General features: G+C 36.5%; 1 protein-coding gene across 1 annotated transcript; it reads right to left on the bottom strand.

Annotated features, from left to right (window-relative positions):
• Positions 1-442: 442 nt before the first annotated feature.
• On the bottom strand, positions 443-11484 carry MBIP (MAP3K12 binding inhibitory protein 1; the record flags this gene model as incomplete). Its single annotated transcript, XM_010015413.1, has 8 exons — positions 443-946; positions 2170-2208; positions 3611-3708; positions 5689-5841; positions 7517-7582; positions 9064-9160; positions 9282-9503; positions 11263-11484. Coding segments are annotated over 8 exons (1008 nt in total), but the record flags the coding sequence as incomplete, so codon positions are not given.
• Positions 11485-15701: the final 4217 nt, after the last annotated feature.

Here is a 15701-nt window from a genome sequence, read left to right as displayed (position 1 = left end):
TAAAGAACTGGTATAAACAGAAAGTGTTTTATTAAAACAAACAAACAAAATCACACTTCAGCGTGTGTCCAAAGGTCTGACTAATTTAAACTACGTACCCAGTATCCATGCTTCAGAAGTCATACAGGTATGCACATGGAAGGAAGGGAAGCTGGTGCCTGCTGGCATGCTCCTCAAAACCTCCCCTGGAGTGGTCTTTAGATTATATTAAGTTTGTTAGCAGGGTACAAAGTTTGAATTCCTACAGGACACCAAGGAAGTGAAGAACAGGTGTCTCTATTTACATATATGATTTCCATAACCATCTTTTAAACAGAAATCTGTTGCCATTCTAACAGTAGTGAAAACAGTAACAAATATGGACAAAATGCAGGCAAGCACGCATACTGCGAGGGGTTTTTTTCAATTTTCTCTTCCTAAGTTTACTTATGAGCATTTAGTTTTATTTCACAAGTCTATGCAAACTACTTAGATGAAAAGTATTCAAAAGAGCCCTTTTGAATACTCACTCATCAAGAATTACATGTGAAATGTAGCTTCTGTATGTGGATTACGACTTTCCACATATGAACAATGCTGCAATCCTCCTTTATAACAGAAGGGAATGGATTATTAGAATGCTATTCCTAAAACATTCTTTATTTTACAGTAACTATTTAATTAATAAGACAGTTTTAAAATGAGCTCTTCTGAAACAAAGCTTTCGAGATCATCCAAAAGGAGCTTCTAAGCATGCTTTGCTTTCATTCCTAAAGTCATCCTCGATCAACGCTATTCAGGTCTATGGTTTAGGTATGTGCAAAGCATGATAAGGATTCTGAAGATACTTTTTTCTTTATCGAAGAAGCCGCTCAGCCTCCTTAGACTTGCTTTCTTTTGTCTTCCTCAGTAATGCCTGTTTTATGGCATTGATCTTTTCATCAAGTTCAGCCAATGAATAGTTCTGCTAAAAGAACAAAATAAAAACCACAATCATTTACATTTTGTAATTACTTGGATAAGTGGCCTAGCACTTCAAACTTGAGGTCACTGCATATTGCACTAAGTGATACAAATACATTTGCAGAATTGTCTGAATCTAGTCTATGGCTATTAAAGTTGAAAGAAAAAGACTTAGAAGAAACTGACAGTCCTAATCATGGATCAATATATCCATGCTATTTCCATTAGATGCTTATTTAACCTGTTCATGAAAAAAAACCAAATATCCTTTGATGTTGAAACACTGGACAAGACTATCCAGATCTTACAGAACCCAGCTTTATGACCGAAGGGTGTTTTTTTTCCTATTGCTCAACATCAACCTCCTCTGTGCCCACTTAACCCGATATTTTGTTTTATCTCTTCTTATACAAAGAACTGGTCATCATCCTTTTTATAAAAATATTTCACCCTATGGAGGATTTTTTCTTTCTTCATGTAAACAAGCCTAATTCCTCAAGTCTCAGATGGTCCGCATTCCATTCTAAACATTCTCCCCAGCCCATCTGCCTCCAAGTGTGATGACTAGTAGCAGTGTTCCAGCTGCAGTCTCACACCAAGAAGAAATTCTCTCTTGTGGCCTAAGGTACATGGTTAATGCACTCCTTTATGTGACGGTATTGTGAAAATGGCAAGTCTTACTGACTTAGGTTAGTATCTCCTATAACATCAGGTCTTTCTGCAACACTTTTGCTGAGTCAGACATTTCTACCTTTATTGTCTCTTCATAAACAAATATGAACAAATATAATAAATTTACTGATAAAGTAAATTAAAAAATAATTTAAAACATCAACAAAAACCACCAAGCCACAAACAAAACAAAACAAAACAAAACAAAACAAAACAAAACAAAACCAAAAGACATTACTAAGAGGCTGGTCAGAATTTGCAAGTTGTTTGTTACCCCCATATTGATTAACAACGTTACAGATTTGTTTTATTCTTTCATCCTTCTAACTGGTGAAAACACTAAATAACCTACTCCAGTATAGACTCTTAGAAGACTCATTTCACTGTGACATCCATTAACTTTCTGTCTTCTTCCTTCTCTTTCTTTGCCAACAAGCTATCCAGCACTGATACAGCTACTTCTGAGAAGTTAAGATATTTGCTTGATAGAACTTCTGATTACTTTTCACTCAGAACATCCTAAACTTAAGGTAAACAAAAGTTAACAGCACTTACATGGGGAGGCTGAATCTTTCTCCTTTTGCCAGAACAACTCTAAAGAAAAGACATAATCAAAAGAGACTTAATGTTGCACTGACAGAGGACCGCAAGTAATTCTGTAACAATGTTGACAAGAGTCTTTAAAGTGCAGAAAGAACACTGACTGCCATTCGGTGGACTAAAGAAATCTTTTTTTATAATTAAGTACTTTGGATCATAAGAAACACTACTGGAGAGCATTCAGAAGTTGTTGAAACTTCTCCACACTTGGCAGCCAACAACTATCAACTTAACTGAAGCTTCCTTCAGACAAAACCAAGATCAATACCCAGCTTTTGAAGCTGTCAATATTTTTCTCCCCAAAAATTTCCTGTATCCACACCAATATTTTTGCAAAAGTTTGGACAAAAGAATTCTAATTACTGTACAATACTAGTATTGCCACCATCACAAATTTTTCACAGATCCCCATTCTAGAGAAGATCCTAAAGCCCTTTCTGTGGAAATCTCAACTTATAAAAATGTATGTTTTAAATTCTGGTTTCCAACAACTTGAAGGAATAGCCTCACAAATAAAGGATTTTATTAGTCTCCAACATAAACAATCAACCAACCAAACAAAAAATATGGTTATATTGCCATTGATTTTTGCTGACTCTTCTTTGGCTGGTCACAAGGGAGAAGATATAAATTAAAATATTATCAATAGTAAAAACGACAGTGTTACGTGGGGAAAGAACAAGATAACAGACAAGAAATTCCTACAGGCAACCAGAGCCTGATGTAGTAACAACTAATGTTCTCTTTGTCCTAATCTCCTTTTGCGAATGACAGATAAGGTTTACTATTCAGAAAGAAACAGAACTCTGCCCGAAAACTAGCAACATAGAAACAAAAGTCATAGAATCACATTAAACACTTTGTAAAGGGTTTGCTCTCTCATTGGAAGTTACTTCGTATACCTGATCTTTAGTAATCAGATCATGTACAGAGGCCCAAAGGATTTAAGCCATTAATGATTTGTATTAAGATCAAACTTTTGTCAATTTTCTTTCATAAGAAACAGGTAAGTGTGTGGTTCTTTGCAATAAGTATTCATCTGAGCAGGTAACCTGCCTCAGCCACCGGCTTGCCAGACTGAGGGAGGTGTGGGAGGGGGGAGAAGGACGCACAGAAATCTAACATCTATAATAAATTTCTTACAAATTGTGAATCTTGGGTGGCTGCAATTTTTTCCCCTCAAATGTATACTATTTTCTTTCAAATGAGAAATTAGGTAGAAATATGAACTTACACAGATGGTCCAAGTGAAACGTAACTATTACACCAAGCCAGAGTTCTCTATCAAGAGTGCCAAGTGTGACTGCCCTCAGGTTTTGTCTGTACATCAAAGATATAAGCACAAACGTCCCGAATGCATTTAGGTATGCTAAAAGAACATGAGAGAATTTCTTACCACAGATTGAAAATATTCAGGAGACAGTCCTTCCAGCTCAAGGATTTTATCTTCAAGCTTCTTAATTCTCTGATAAATGTCTCTTGGTACAGGACCACCTAAATACACAAACAGATCAGGAAAAGTGCTTGAATAACTTTAAAAAGACTAAAGATTGCAAGTTTTACACATGAATTGATTGAGTCCAGCTATCAACCAGTAGCTGAAGCAAAATGAGTGGACAGGATAATAAAACAGAAGGGTAACTAATATGATTCAAGGTAAAACCTGATTGATAATCCAGTGCAGTCAGTGAAGGCAAGAGACAACTTTACGCAGGTGGCTGAAATACGTCTGACAAAGTCCCTGGAACAGCTAATGATCAGTCTTATAATATATTAGTCACACAAGCAGATGGGATGGCTGCCCACACATGAATTGAGCATCGATATCCAAGATTGTTCTGAAGGAAACTTATCCCCACGAAGCATCAGAAGTTAGAGGACAGGTATGAGTTGCACTTGACAAAGAACAGCATTTGCTTAGGCACAGATGGGAGAAGCAAGGGTGGGGAATATTGTGTGGAATGGAATAGCAGAGATTTAGAGAAAATAAAAAACAAACAAACAAAAACCCATGCCCGCCCCACCACCACCAGAAACCAACCAAAGAAAAAACCAACAAACCTGCAAACATCACAAAAACAACAGCAACAAAAAACCTTACCTCAACCCATTTGCTGTTTGTAGCTATACTACAGCAGGTTGGGCTTGTTTCCCCATTTAAGAACAGAACTGACCAAAAGATCAGCCTCAGAAACCATCTATGCACAGTGATACACAGTATTCTATAAACTGAAATCACTGTTTATCACAACTAACTACTGGCTATCCCAACTAAAATGACAGTCTGGTTCTGAACAGCAATGACAACCTTTAGCAAGCTTCTATTTACTCTCTTGCCACCCATTTCCATTTATTTCTAGGTCTGTTCGGTAAGATAATTCTATTGTACAAACTACTGAAATAAGCACTAACGGGTTTTTTTGCCATTCGTCTATTTCCTCACTTCAGACAGACGATTTTGCAGGTAGCTTCCCTCTTTTCAGTTTTGCTCTCTCCTCATCACTCAGCAGCTACTAATTAAATTGGCTGACCTCCCACTCTTCTTAATACTGCTGACTCTTAATGTAAAGGGAAAAGAGCAGTACTAGCACCAAGAGAAGCTGTTCTGATAAACAGCAGATGAGTTGAGAACAACTCTTTCCATCATCAGAAACCAAAATTGGTGAGCAGGCAGCTGAGGCAGGTTACCTGCTCAGGTGAATATTTTGTGCACAGCTGCTGGGGTAACTAACAAATGACCTTGAGACCTTCAGCACTGAATGCTGATTTGGACAGGAGTTGAGCTGGAATTGCACACTTTCCTCTTCCCCTATATTGTAGTTTAAAAACCTGTTCCTTCAAATAAAATTATGTCACCTATTACAGGCAGAACCAGGAAGCAAGAATCCTTCCTTAGCTATCCCCAACCATCCCTGATATGCATCAACTCCAAAGCTGCTACACATTGTAACCTTAGTGCTGGCCAGCCACTTACAAATTCTATTTCCATGCACAAAACCCACCTTATTTTTGAGATGGTTACACAGCTAAACATCAAGCTCTGCTGCCTCAACACTATATATGAGTATTCTACTTTCTGCCACAGAAGGTGTCCACGAAGCAGGATTGAGTCCTGACCTCAGCTTTTCCTGTTCAGTGGGTCATGGCAGAAGGACTCCACTAGCTATGGAGAACTCCTACCTCCAAATATTCCAGATTGGTTTAATCCCATTCTGAAGTACCTCTCTTCCATTTGCCACCACATCAAGTATACATTTACTAACTCAACTCAGCATCCTAACTTGTGCGTGAATCTGGGTTCCATTTTGGGCATAAGAACCTAAACACACGATTGCAGTACTTGGGTGACTAAACCCTTCCATGGATCTATCCATTGTTTTTACAGTCAGTTTCTAGACTTGTCCAGTTTTACTACAGTAATGATAACTAACACAAACTGACATGCCGATGTCAAAATTAAAACATGATACAAACCTGTCTGTAACCGTAAGTGTGCTTCAATGTTTTGCAATCTCTCCTCAACAGCTTGGTTTCCACAATCATGAATGGGTACATTGATTTTGTGACTGGACCCATGTGCTCCTTCAGATCTAGTCTGAGGACCATACGTATTTACTACCCTAGAAACTAGGTAAAGAGAACACAAATTTAACACACATGCACAAGAAACACAAAGTACATCTAACTAAACCAAGTATTAAAATATAAAAGCCTGTGTTAAATCAATTTCACACCAGTCTCTCACGTGAAGGGTCCCACACACATTAAGATCAAAGGTTCAAGTAAAAGTATTTTCCTATTTTTGCACAAGTAACTAAACTAAACAAAAAACCTAGGACTTTACAAATGCAAAGTAAAAGAATTACTCATACATTCATGTAGAACGGCAGTATCAAGAATTTGTCATCAGCTGCTGATAAATAGCAGAAAACCCAATATCTATGTCAGCAGTTGCACATGTGAGCTGTTGTGAATGCAAAGAAAAGGCCAGACCTAGTATTACAGGAAGCATCATAAATACATGAAGATGAGGGGAGGTAAACAACTAGAAGAACCGCTACAAATCTCGTCAAGGAAGTTCTCTTCTAATTTTTGTTATTCAGGTTAACAGCTTTAATAACTCTTCAGCTGTTTCTAGGTCTATCTTTCCCCCCCTCCTGAACCATGTCTTTATCATAACATTTAGAGCCCCCTCTCTAAATCACGGTCCTTTCTCAAGTCCCTCCTGGTAAGACTACTGGAGTGTACTGCAGGCTTAAATACTATGTTGGAGCTCCAGCACTGAAACACAGTACTTACCCAGTACTTCATGAGGTCACATTACATTTTGCTTCAGTTTATGCTGGTTTTACTTCCAATTCCTTTCTAGGTATTATTCACGTTTCAGTCATTAACTGTTCAGGTTTTACTTACTTGAAGTGTAAGCTTTTCTTTTTTTCCTGTAATATGCTACCATCTGAGTTATAAACTAGCACTCTATAAAAAATGCGACTACTGAAAGCAGTTCTTAGTGAAAGATTATAAACTCAAACTCACTTCCCCATCTCCCTCTTAACTCACCAGACCTTTTAATGCTTATACCTATCATGCTTCACACTATTATTCTGAATAATGAATTGGTTTCTAGAACCAGTATCAAGTGGATAACTGAATACTACCACTCTCAAAAACAGACGAGTTACTTTCATTCTCATTTTGGAGATTTCCTGTATTTTTTTTTAAACACAGAGTAACTTTTGTACACCTAGAGAACAGCAGATGGACAAGCAGTCTTTTATATGTAACTTCTGCTGGACAATCATTTCTGCACTATTTACTCTTTTCCAAAAGGTAGTGCAGTTCTGAGCTTGCTCCCCTGCTTGTCACTTTCCATAAACCTGTATCTCAGAACTTCCACTGTGTCCCAAAACTGTTTCTAATCCAATATGCTTACACCAACTAACAAAAAATATAAAATAATTTTATTTAATCTCAATTCCTTAACTGGACTGCTGGCATTGCCTTAGAAGAAAAGCTAAGAATTGCTCAGTTCCTCTGTCCTGCTTTATCTTCTATATCTTTCCTTTCAGACAATGAAAATAAGCTACTTTGTTTTGCTGTTTAGTGCATAACCATCGAATTAATGAAGCAGTCATGGGATTGAAAAACTTGGAGAAGTGAAGATGTAAAAGTACTCACTAGACTCAAAACTCAGTACGTGAAGTTTGCATTTTTGAGCATTCTATAAAAAGTTTTAGTCAAAAATTTATCAGTGTTGTTCTACCTGGACACATAATAAAGGGGTATTAAAGTAGTTGCTTACCCTTTATATGGCTTTTAAATCCAGGATAGGGTGTGAAAATTGCATCTGTTCTGGCACAGCTATTTTCTAAATAAACAATAATGATAGAAAAAGTGAGGTCCTAATTACGTCTTTATAATTTAAAATATTCTAACCATCATCACCTTTGAGGCTTTTAACAAATCTAATGAAAACTTTTCATATAATTAAAACATCAGAAATACTTCATTCTACAAACACTCATTATAGTTTCATACACTTGCATGGACCAACTGGCTTTAATTGGATAAATCACTTATAAATGTGTGTACACGTGTATATGAAAGTTGATTGGATCAACCCAAATTTCGTCCAATTTACATTTTATCTGGTTCTTACTGTCACTGTGTTTCTCTGTAACTTATGTCATTCTTCCTGTACAGAAGTCTTTTCCCTGCTTACCACTATTATTCTGGTTTTCTGTTCTTTTCTGAAACTCTCCTATTTTACAATGGTCTAATTTACAGCATTCTCTTATGACCTTCCTGTATTTATTCTGATGCCTGTGACTTCTTTAATTTGTTTAACCATAAAGACCTACAGTACAGACCATCTTAGTTTATTCTAATGTTTATATTTTAATCTCTATTCATATACAACAAAGCTTTACACATCTTTTATTATGCCTCAACATACAAAGGAGGGTATTTTCATAATTTCTTCTGTACATAATTACATTTAGGAATCAGTCTTTTACTATCTAGCATATTCTACTAACTTCAGCTGTCATTTTCATTCCAACAAATATTCAAGCAGTTAAACTATCTTCCTGTAAAGCTTAAGGAACAATAAGCTTTGATCTCTAAAAGCATATCACAGAGACAATGCACATCTGGGTTCACAGGTACTTAGAAAACGTCTCCATATACTTATGTATATAAGATTGTCTTCACTTTTAAGATGCATTTGGTTACACAATCACTGATCGTGCTAATGGGATCCAGCCTGCCAGACGGATTTAAGATTGCTTGGTTATAGATACAGCCAATTGTGCCAGTTAGTGCATTAAAACCACCAACAGTGTGAGTAATGTTCAAAAGAAAAAGTTATTCCAAGTATTCTAAGTTATTCTAAGCTAGTAATTCAAATTGATTGCAAAAAATACTTCTTTGTAATGTAATTAGCATTAGGTAATAGTTAATTTAAAACTTTGAATACTTAATTCACATGATATTTCTGAATTGCGATGCTGTTGACTTTGAAAGGAACATCTACCTAAACCACTGAGAACAACAGTTACAAAATCATCTGATTTAAGACTACAGTTCTTAAAATGAACACAGTAATAGCTATAATCTTTCTATATGGGATGCATTAAAAGGACTACTTCCCTTTTTTGTCTATCTGACATGCAGTGCACATGCAAATTCTTAACTTTAAAACAAAGTTACTCTTAAAATGAAGTTCTGTTTTAAATATAGAATAATGTTTTTGAAAAAAAGAAAAAAAAAACCAAACAAACCCAAACCAAAAATCAAAACCAACCAACTTAAATTGCTATGAAGATTAAAGTCTGGGTATCCATTTACCTTGATTACAATCAATAACATTGCAAAATTCCCTGACATTATTTTCATTGATCTCAGCTTGTTTCCTCTCGATGAAGGCTGATATCCGCCTGTCAATCTGCAGGTAATAAACATGATGGCATATATCTATTTAATTCTTTAAATTTAAAATTCAGAAAGATCTTTTACTTTTTCTTTTTTTCTTCTTTTTTTTTTTTTAAGTTAGGTAAATCACTTACTTCTGCTTTTCCAGCTTTTATTTGGACCACCTCTGGATCAAAATTAATATGAGCTTCCTTCAGATCTCCCAAATCATAACTTGCATACTCTTCTTCAGTCTGACAGTTACCATCATAAACACTTAAATTTGTTTCACAAGTTTGGCTGCCTGTTTTACCTGCAGGTGCAACATAGCCTATATTTTCCTCTTTAATCAATGACTGGAGTTTTTCTAGAAGAGGCTGAACAAAGAAAACAGTATGACAGGGTTATTAAAAAAAATGCGAACAAAAAACAAAACAACCCACAAAAATCCACAAAACAAAAAGCCGAAAGCCAAATACTACTACAATTTCTAAACCAGACCAATTGAAATAATTATTTTAGGAATTACAACATCCGCCTCTGATAGAACAGAGTAATAAAATTTAAAAACAGGAAAAAAAGGCTATAGTTCCAAATACTGTGTACACCATGACTCTGGCTTTTTTGACCTGTGCCTTTTAGATGTTTATATACGAAAACTCCCAAATTTCTGCAAAAATTTGCCTGCTGCTCATCTGTTAGTAGGTAAATCAAAGCTTCAATCATTGGCACTAATGCCACTTAATTAACATTTAATTCAAATGCTTACTCAGAACAGTAAGTCTTAGTATTTTTCCTCCTTAACATGAAAGCCAGTGCTTTCACACTGTAAAGCCTTTACTTTATCACCACAGCACTACATTCTCCACTTGAACCTGCAGTTGCCCAAGCGAATGAGACAATACAGACATGAAATATATAGGCGTTATCCTGAAGACATGCTTTTCTTGACACGGTTGATTATCTACTTAGGTCATGAAATTAAATGAAAGAATGCACTGACATTTATAGCAGCAAAAAGAAATGCTTATTCTACTGCAATATCTCTTACACAGATGTAATAATAAAACCTCAGTACATATGTATGCGTCACCCTTTTCTAAAATTTTTACCAGTTTCACCTAGTCTGAATTTCACTGCTTATTTTCCCTCTAGAAATTATTTGTTTTTAAAGACAACATGATTTTTACCAGTCACATTTCCTGAAATGAATCAAATTCCTACTTGCAGTGTTCTTACAGTTAGATGTGATTTTTACTCGCTTTTATCTTGCATATTTACTCTTTTTGTTCATCACACCAAAGATTTGGTGGATGTCTGGAAAACATAAAGGGTCTTTCTTTTACCCACAGACAAGCAAATACAGGAACTTCCTTTTTAACCCTCTCAGTACTACACACTTGAAATAATTCATTGACTAGCTGAAGCAAAAAACTAGTATTAAAATCCCCACCTTCTACAGATGAACTATCAAGGTCAAAACACTGTTCTATTACCAGCTGACAAACTGCTCACCCTCCCTGCCATGCAACTAAATTACACATACTTTTGGCAGGGTTGGAAAGTTTCAATAGTTAAAAGAAATGACAGTAATGGTGACTGGCTACTTGGCAAGATGAGACATTAATGTCAAAAAAATTACTCTTTAAAAAAAAAAAAAAAGAAAAAAAAGCTGAAAATATATTTAATTGCAGTAAGACACTCCAGGATGTGTCATGCTGGGATAATGCCACTTCTTGAACCACTGAAAGCACTCCATGAGCCTCAAAACTCACCCAACGCATGGAATCATTATCATAGCATGATACACACCTGCCGTGTCTTATTGCTTAATTATAACCCACCATAGATGGAAATGTATCACATTTACAATGCAAGTCTAGAAATCAATGAGGCTGCACTTATTCAGCCTGCTCACCTACAGTGGCTATTCCCACCACTAATCGGAAAAATCCATAAGCTTGAGTACCGATGAAGCACAGTGGAATCCCAAGCATATAACACTTTTGCATTATCTTTTGTTAGACGTAGCAATGTAAGAACAAAAACAACTTAAATTTTACAGTTTAGATAATATAACTACATTCAGTTGTTGATCACTTTTGTCGAGTAAAATGTGTCCAATGAAATACTTACCTGCAAACATAAAATATGCTGCTGAAGTGCACTGAAGAGCAACGTTGGCTGAAGTGCTGATGTGCTTTGAAGCTTGCTCCAATCGATTACAACTTTCACGATATCATCTCCAAGGTTAAGCTTCAAAAGGGCAAAACAAACACAACAAAAAATTATGTTGTTATGTTGTATTAATGTCACAAAAGTATACAAGACTCCTACAGGACAACAATTATGCTCAATCTCATACAGATCCCATTTTTATATGAGGACACTGGAGAAGTTTGACATTAAGTATAATTCAAGCAGCTGTCATTTTCAAAGAAAGCTAGTATTTGTAGAGTATATTCAGAAATTAAAAATTCCTTACTACTTCATCACACTTTCGTTGTACAAATTTGATTTTTAACTTCAGTCGATTCTCAATTAAATTAACTATCATACAAAAACATACTGTTCAGGTTAATCGCTCAATTATTTTAACAGATGACAGAACCACCAGTAAGAAGAAACATGCACCCAGGATGGCAGTCTCCTATAAATTCATGTATTTTATTTTGAGATCTGCAGAGCTATCTATGCCTGCATGACTGAGGTGTTGATACTGCACCATGCCACATTCTTGAAATTTTTACTTGATGCTAATCCACAGGACGCTTTATCTTAAAAATAAGCACTAAAAAAACCCCACTCAAGGTTAAACAAACTCTAGACTACACAGTACCACTACCAAACCCATTTCCAAATCACACTATTTCCTTTTATATGCATTCAGATCAAAATAACAATTGCCATAGTCTATTCTCTTTTCCAAGGAGTTGCAATATTTAACTCCCAAAGCAATAGAGACACATATAGTGAATCTGAAGGTTTATTTAAAGCAATCATGTATCTTCTGAAAGTTAAAAATAAACTTTCACTTTCTAATACAAAGCAGACTGTAAATAATCGTTAATGGACTACATGCTTTCACACCCACTTTTGCCATTTTCATTGCACTAAAGCTCTTCTCAAGATCTTGAAGTAACAAGCACTTTCATTTCCCAAGGCCAATTAAGTTGTTCTCCAACCAAGCAATCTGTAAGTGATCCCCCAAATTCTAAATACAGATAAAACTCTTGTTAAAAATCAAGACAATCTACAGGTACTCTATTTGAGACACAGAATTCCCGAGTCAAATAAATATTTTTATGCCTACATCTCAGTCCTTCCATGTTCTTAAAAAAAATCCAAAACAACAAACAAAACAAACAAACAAACAAACTCAGAAATAAACAAAAACCCTAGAGACACCTCAGGCAGATGACAAAAGTTACCTTTAACATATGGTCTAAAGATATTTAACTTCTAACAGCACCAAATATTATGGACAAGAACACACAATGCAAATGTACTTGTTTCCTAAACCCATCACACAGTGTATGAGGAAACAATGAGGACTAAATACAAGAATGCCTCCATCACTCGGACAGCAAAGCAGCGGATAGTGAGTTGTTCTGGGTTAGCTTTAAATCACAGCATTATCATATTTTTGTATGTAAAGAACTATAAGCCTGAGCCTTCCTTCTTTAGTCAAAGAACAACCTTGTTAAACCCAGTATTAGATTCCAAGTTACATAGCAAAGGCCTTGGTCTGACTAGATATATAATGTATTTTAGATAATTTTCCCACAAATGGTTGTTCCTTTTTAGTACTTAAACTACACATGATATAGAAAAAGGTAAGGAAATACTAGTTCTGAACACCTTACAAAATCAAGAATTTTAGAATTTAGTAAGAAGAAAACTTTAGGAATTCAGCCACTGTGCATGGGATCATCTGAAGCACGCCTTTCTTCCCAAAGAGAAGAGTAACATCTGCTATACACTACATTACAGTGCACCAACAGTAGAAAAAAGGCATAAATGTAAGTCATCGTAACAAAACAAAACAGGAGTCCTACTGCAATTTCCTAATAAGCCTGCTTTTTCACAAAGAATCAGCTGATGTGTGCCTTCATATCACAGCATGCGACTCCTGTGCATGGGGTTCAATGTACAAAACCGATAGAACTTCTGACTTGGAATAATTTAGATTGCTGATATTTAGATCAGTGATATTTTAAACTCATAGACATTGTTTTCAAATATAAGAATAAGATTCTACTGCATCCCAACATGTTTCTAGTACAATATAATTAGTTTTCTCATCCTTATACCTCTAAGAACTGTGACAGGTTTATAAATTCTGTGATTTGCTAACATCAAAGACTGTGTATTTACAAGTCCATAGCCTATTCTGTAGCAATTTACAGGATCATAAGTCATTTCAGCCCTTTGAAATTGTTTTATGAAAGACACTGACTGTCACTTGGGGTTTAAAAGAACTTTTCATGATCAGTCATATTGGTTTTAAGAGTTGTTATCCCCAGATGTCTTCCTAGACACTGTGCTTCAAGTGACTGCTCTAGTAAAAAAATTCCTGTGCCAGAAATATTCCTGTTTACAGTCCAACCTGCCAGCATAAATCCAACTTAAACTACTACAATGGATCATAAACTGCGACAGCTAATGATCTGGCACATGTTCACTCATCTCTATAAAATGGAAATGAGGAATCAGTGGTTTCAGTCAAAACCACAAGATGGATTGTTGGAGTCAGTAAGCTGGTAGAACACCAATTAAACCTACCAGAACTCAACTGCTGGCACACAAGAGTTTAACTCAACAACTGGAAACAATCACGACTGAGCAATTAAATGGGCCTCAGCTAAGATGGAGCAACCAGACTCCTACTCATAGTTCAGTGCAGTGCACGCTAAAATTGGTTTGTTGTCACAGAAAGAATACACTCCAACTGCCAATGAAGACAATTTTACTCTTCATTATAACTAATGTAAGTCTACTGAGGTGGATGTAGCAACTCTAAACTGAGGTATTGCAATTGGCTGTGCACACCGAAACAACGTTAAAAATCACTAAGCTCCCTTGTGTGACCTGCCGGACAAAGAGCAAACACTGGCAAACAAGAGAGAAACTAATTAATGATTAATGTAGGTTTGAAAACAATTAATCAAACTTGTGATAAGTATCCTAGTTAGAGCTCAGGAAACTTTTCCTTTATTATGCTTTGTGTTTTTCATAAATACAAGAGTTCAACTTTTCACTCATGTTAACATTGTAAGACCAGTAGTATGAATGACAGTATCTGCCATCTAGATAAACTGACAAGTCACTAGTTCTTTATTGATTGCATTTAGAATTTTCACAAGAAAGAATTATGAGATATTTTGTCTTCCATACAAAGATAGTTTTCATGTCTCAGTAATCCTATGAATCAACGGTGTATGATCATCAAGTTGTTTAGCACTGCACTCCTGTTCAAAGGCTTGGGTAGTTTTTATTCACTTCAGTGACAGGAAAACTGAGACTCTTACTAGTCAGCGCCTGACTTTTCAGGCCCTTAATTTTGGATTACTTTTGTTTGAAAATGGAGAAAATTACTAGCAGACATTGAGGCGAGAAGCTAATATAATGCAAAATTCTATTCATATCCGAGTGAAATGTTTTAAAAAGTAACTTCAGATCGGTCAGCAGCTACTACTAAACTGCCTCTGTATCTAACAGAGTACATTTCAGAGTATTTTTGTAACACAAGCATATATTAAATTATACTATCTCCTGCAAATATCACTCATCATCTGTTCCCAAACCTTCAAACTGCTAATTTTGGAAGCAAGATTGTGCTTCTACCACCTTCACAGAACTACATATATGCTTCCACAGTGGAAAAGGAATTAATCTGTAAATTATTTATGGTAATAATTAAGTTGTTAGTAAAACCATCTCCTGATAAGGGCCTCCCACCACTACCATAACATCTGTTAAATAATTCATAGCCATTACTAAATCTAAAGTAGGTGTTTCAACTTAAGTACCACTGCAAAGCTGCTTTAAAAATTCTGACCCACTGCGACGCACTGCGTGTTTTATAGCATGCTATTACAAAGCAAGGCTAACTTCAAGCTCCTGATCATTTATTTTGATTCAATGCACAGCCAGCTTTTAGTAGCTTTTCAATTCGGAATCATTAATTGTTAAGATACAGCAATTAGGCAGACTGCAGTTTGTCATGGCAGAGATCATCCATCAAACTGCAAAGTGACATGAGGCGTCCCGTTACTCGAAGGCAGAGGCACGGTGAGTGCACGCAGCAGCAGCCCGACGCTGCCCGCGCAAGAAGGGATGAAGCCAGCCCCCCCATCCTAGCCCTGGCAGGGGCTGCACAGCTCCCGCGGCCAGGCGCTAACAGCCTCCAGAAGCGATGACGCTCCTTGCTTGTGCCAGGCTTCTTTTCTCCCCGGCGCCGCACTCTACCCCTGGAGCCCAGAAGGGACAGGCAGGACGGGGACAAACAGAAGCACGCCCTGCTCGGGCCCCCGAGGCGGGGCGAGGCGGAGCGAGGCGGGCGCGGTGCGGGG

Source organism: Nestor notabilis, unplaced genomic scaffold (assembly GCF_000696875.1).
Source record: "Nestor notabilis isolate BGI_N333 unplaced genomic scaffold, ASM69687v1 scaffold5135, whole genome shotgun sequence".
Taxonomy (NCBI): Eukaryota; Metazoa; Chordata; class Aves; order Psittaciformes; family Psittacidae; genus Nestor; species Nestor notabilis.
Note: the sequence above shows the minus strand (reverse complement) of the source record. Positions and strands in the feature narration are given on the sequence as shown.